This window comes from Numenius arquata, chromosome 23 (assembly GCF_964106895.1).
Source record: "Numenius arquata chromosome 23, bNumArq3.hap1.1, whole genome shotgun sequence".
NCBI classification, from domain to species: Eukaryota; Metazoa; Chordata; class Aves; order Charadriiformes; family Scolopacidae; genus Numenius; species Numenius arquata.
The window spans coordinates 1,513,378-1,518,552 of NC_133598.1; the positions used below are offsets into that span (position 1 = coordinate 1,513,378).

Sequence of the window (5,175 nt, forward strand, 5' to 3'; positions counted from 1 at the left end):
AAAGGAACTAAACTACTTTAATGAAATATTAATAATAAAATTAAAAGGAAACAATGAAACAGGCAGAATGTATACAAAACTCGATGAAGCTCTCAGGATGACATCACGGGCAGGCACTGGGGAAGTCCCAGACTGGACTTAGTGAGGGATGGGAACCGGATTCCAGCTCTGGAGTCAGGAACACATGGATTGGGATCAAACACAGATGAACAGACAGGCAACTGGAGAAAGAGGCTGAACCCTTTGATCACTCACCTTCTATACCGAGCACGAAGCAGATGGGATGGAATACTTTGGTGGTGAGCTTTGGGTCACCTCTCCTGTCTGCTCCTCCCTCCTCCGTGCAGGTGGGAGCTCTCTATGCTTTTCAGTTTCCAGACCTCCAGCGGGGCAAATCAGAGAATCACAGAATGATATGGGTTTGGGAGGGACCTCTGGATACCATATAATCTAATCCAACTCCCCTGCCAAAGCAGGTCCACCTACAGCAGGTTGCACAGGAACGTGTCCAGGAGGGTTTTGAATGTCTCAAGAGATGGAGACTCCACCACCTCTCTGGGCAGCCTCTTCCAGTGTTCTACCACCATCAAAGTAAAGAAGTTCCTCTTCATGTTTAGATGGAACTTCTGATGTTCATGTTCGTGCCCATTACCTCTTGTCCTGTCACTGGGCACCACTGTAAAAAGACTGGCCCCATCCTGCTGACACCCACCTTTTAAGTATCCATAGGCGTAGAACAGATCCCCCACTCAGTCGTCTCTTCTCCAGACTAAAAAGACCCAAGTCCCTCAGCCTCTCCTCGTAAGAGAGATGCCCCAGGCCCCTCATCATCTTTGTAGCCCTCTGATGTACACTCTCCAGCAGTTCCCTGTCCTTCTTGAACTGGGGAGCCCAGAAATGGACACAGGACTCCAGATGGGTGCTCACCAGGGCAGAGTAGAGGGGGAGGACGACCTCCCTCGACCTGCTGGCCACAATCTTCTTGATGCACCCCAGGATGCCATTGGCCTTCTTGGCCACAAGGGCACATCGTTGGCTCATGGTCATGCTCTTGTCCACCAGTACTCCCAGGTTTTTCTCCTCAGAGCTGCTCTCTAGTAGGTCAGCCCCCAACCTGTACTGCTGCATGGGCTTATTTCTCCTCAGGTGCAGCACCCTACACTTGCCCTTCTTGAATTTCATCAGGTTCTTCTCTGCCCAGCTCTCCAGCCTGTCCAGGTCTCGCCGTATGGTGGCACAGCCTTCTGGTGTGTCAGCCACCCCTCCCAGTTTTGTATCGTCAGCAAACTTGCTGAGGGTACATTCCATCCCTTCATCCAGGTCACTGATAAATATATTGAAGAGGACTGGACCCAGTACTGACCCCTGGGGAACACCCCCTGTTACGGACCTCCAACTAGATTCTGTGCCCCTAATCACAACCCTCTGAGCTCTGTTGTCCAGCCAGTTTTCAATCCACCTCACTGTCCATTCTTCTAACCCACACTTCCTAAGCTTACCTATGAGGATGCTGTGGGAGACTGTCAGAAGGCTTGCGGAAGTCCAGGTAGACAACGTCCACCGCCCTCCTCTCATCTATCCAACCAGTCATGCCATCAGAGAAGGCTACCAGGTTAGTCAGACATGACTTCCCCTTGGTGAATCCGTGCTGACTGCTTCTGACAGCTTTCTTTTCCTCCATATGCTTTGAGGTGACGCCAGAACAAGCCGTTCCATCATCTTTCCAGGAATGGAGGTGAGGCTGACTGGGCTGTAGTTTCCCGGGTCCTCTTTCTTGACCTTCTTGAGGCTGGGATGACACCGGCTTTCCTCCAGTCCTCGGGCACCTTGCCTGTTCTCCAGGACCTTTCAAAGATGATGGAGAGCAGCCCAGCAATGACTTCTACCTGGTCCCTCAGCACTCGTGGGTGAATCCCATATGAGCCCATGGGCTTGCGGATACCAAGTTTACTTAAGAGTTCTCTAACTTGATCTTCCTGAACCAAGGGGAAGTCTTCCTTTGTCCAGGCTTTCTCTCATTCTTCAAAGTTCTGTTGTTCCTGAAGGCTGGCCTGAGCAGCAAAGCCTGAAGTAAAGAAAGCATTCATCAAATCCCGCCTTCTCTGCATCCTCTAAACAACAAAGTGAGCTGACCTTGGTTGTTATAGCAATAAGTATAAGCAAGCGCCTCTCTGCACACCGATCCTTGGCATCAACTATAAACATCAGCCTGATTGTTTTGAGAAGGAAGAGTTTTCTGCACAACATGTTGTTAATTTCAGAGTGTTCGAAGAGGCCTAGCTAAGAAGTAAAATTACAGAACAGAAAGTTGATACTCTTTTGCCTCAAACCTGGACAGCCACACAAGTACAGACTGACAGATGTGTGCTCATGCACGCCTGCATGGAGCCATGAAAAAATCTGTACGTGCACGTAAGGCCAGGGAAACATCAGCAGCTGTGGACTCTGCTGAGGAGATGCTGGGGGCCACATTGGCAGAAGGAGACTCAAGAACCCCAGGGAAGGACCGGGCCCCAGAAGTGTTCATGGTTTTCCTCAAGTGCCCGCAGAGACCGCACAGAGAGGGGATGAGGCAAATGCACCCAGAAAAAATGCACCCACTCCTGAGAGCACTGTTAGTGTGACAATAACGTCAAAGCCTGCCAGCAGAAGCCCACCTGTGTGCAATAATGAGCGGCCATCAGAGGGAGATGGGGGGAGCAAGAGAGAAGGATGTGGCATGTCCTCTCCCATGGGAGGCCTTGGGCATCCTGACGAGAAACCTGAGAGCGGTGCCCATTTCCGGACAACTTTGCCACAAACAAGCCCACAAGAATGACCCAGGTGACATCACCTGTCCGCACAGGGCACCATCAGCACTGGAGCTGAGTCTTCTGCCTGCGCTGACGTGTTTCTGCCCCGGAAATCCTCGGGCCTCTCATCCCGGCACTTACAGAAGCCTTCAAATGGGAAAGCACGTGTCTTCAGCCAGGAAATGAAAAGGCGGCAGTGCAGGAAACCAGGACACAGCCCATCCCATTAGCTGGGATGTTTTGCATTTGACAGGAGCTTGTCAGAAAATTAGCACTTCCACAAAGGGTGCCTCTGGGCCTGAGGCAGCGCAGGACTACTATAAAAGGCAGCCCAAGTCTCTGCTCTCTCATCCACTTCTCTCACCTCCTGCTCCTTGGGAATCAGGTGAGTGTGACGCCTCTTCTCCTCCTCCTTCGAGATGAGGTCTTTCCCCGATGTACGCCTCAGCTGACACGGGCTGTGCGAGCCCAGGGCTGGGAGCTGCTTCTCCTGGGAGAGGGAAAGGGAGAGAAGGTCTTGTGCAGAGAGGGGCTGGGACTTAGTGGAGGTGTCTCGTGGGCTTTGAGCTGGGCAGCGTTGGCTGGTCCAGGAGGTGCGCTGGCTCCCCTCTGGTTGGGTGCAGTGCTGCTCCTCATGTGTCCCTGTGCTCTGCTTCCCCCTGCCCTCTCTCCCAGGTGCACCTCTGGCCCAGAGACATGTCCTGCTACGACAAGTGCCAGCCCTGCTGCCAGCCCTGCGGCCCGACCCCGCTGGCCAACAGCTGCAATGAGCCCTGTGTCAGGCAGTGCCAGAACTCCACCGTCGTCATCCAGCCCTCCCCCGTGGTGGTGACCCTGCCCGGACCCATCCTCAGCTCCTTCCCGCAGAACACCGTGGTGGGATCCTCCACCTCCGCTGCTGTTGGCAGCATCCTCAGCTGTGACGGAGTGCCCATCAACTCTCCCTGCTGTGACCTCTCCTGCATTACCAGCCGCTACTGTGGCAACAGATGTCAGCCCTGCTAAACCTGCTGGCAACATCCTGGAGCAAGAACCTCCCAAGGCCTCAGAACATGATGCTGGAAAGGAGATAGAGCTTTGGGGCATTCTATTTAGATCTTTGGTCCATTGTTGCCTCCTTCCACTCTCTTCTCTCTCTTCCTTTTTTTTCTGGTCACCACTTCCCGACACCAGCCTAACGGCAACCTGTTGGTCTCCCTCCCTCTGCAGGGCAGGCAGACGGACACCCTGCAGGAGCTCCACTGCATCTTAGTGGCTGCCCCTGGTGCTCCCTGCCAGGTCCCTCCTTTTCCTCCTTACACTCATTAAAGCTGTGCTGCATCCAAGCCTGGGCCTCCGAGTCCTCCTTCCTTCTGCGGAACATCTTCCAGTCTGCTCCAGGGAAAAGGAGGAGCAAGGGGAGGGTGGGACTCATTGCAGTGCATTTTCATTTCTGCCTTTTCCCTTGGATCTGGGGAAGACATCCCTGGCTACTTCACAGCCAGCCACCATCAGCCCCTACCCTAGCTGCATCTCTGCACAGAAATATTCCCCTGCGGCTCATAACGAGCTCTACAGACACTGATCCCAACTTGTGTTGTCTTCATGGGAGGACCCTACTGCTGCAGGAGGCCCTGGCAACTCAGCAGCCCCAAGGCAGTTCCTCTTGCTCTGCCTGGAGCTGTGCTGGGAAGAAGGCTCACACAGAAGATGACCACAAGGATGGAAAGAGGGGACGGTAGGAGAAACCACGTGGGCTAGAGCCCAGAGACAACTCCTCCTCACATTCCCACCCATCTCCAGAAGGAGGGGACACGGCATGAATCCGAGGGCAGGGACCGCTAGGACAAGACCCCTCTTCTTCAGTCACACCCATATGGTGCCCCGTAGAGCCTAAGTGCTTCATTACACAGATTTTCAGGGCCGAGGTGTCTTGCGCATCCCCAGCCCCCATCAGACAGTCACCTCCAGGACAGAAAGCTTATTTGCATGGGCTTGCAAGATGGCACAGATGAGCTACTGACAATTCCTCCCATAGTACTGGAGCGGGAGCACCCACCAGAAGAGCCCATGCTCTCCCTTTGCAGGTCATTCCATCCTGGGGTGCAGGGGAAGAACAGTTCCATGGGACAAGCTCTCTCGCCACCTTCTGCTTTTCTCTGAGGTCACCTGCCCCAGCCCTTCACAGGAAGAGGATCTTGGTTTGCAGACCTCTGGGCGCGTAGGACAAAGAGGCTTGGCAGGGGAAAGCTGAGAGCCCTTTCCCAAGAGCTCAGCTTTGCACAGAAGTGCCTGGATGCACAGAGAGGAGACCTGTACTGTGCCCCTCCTCCTAGATCCTACCTCTCCTGAAGCCTACAGCTCGTGGGAAACAGCCTTTGGTGCCCGAACCTCAGAAACTGGG

The 5,175-nt window shown here is 53.9% G+C and overlaps 1 protein-coding gene across 1 annotated transcript; it reads left to right on the top strand.

Moving 5' to 3' along the window:
- The first annotated feature begins 3,488 nt into the window (after window positions 1-3,488).
- On the top strand, window positions 3,489-3,797 carry LOC141474701 (feather keratin Cos2-3-like). The gene has a single exon (XM_074162723.1). The coding sequence runs from the start codon at window positions 3,489-3,491 to the stop codon at window positions 3,795-3,797; it is 309 nt and encodes a 102-aa protein (XP_074018824.1).
- Window positions 3,798-5,175: the final 1,378 nt, after the last annotated feature.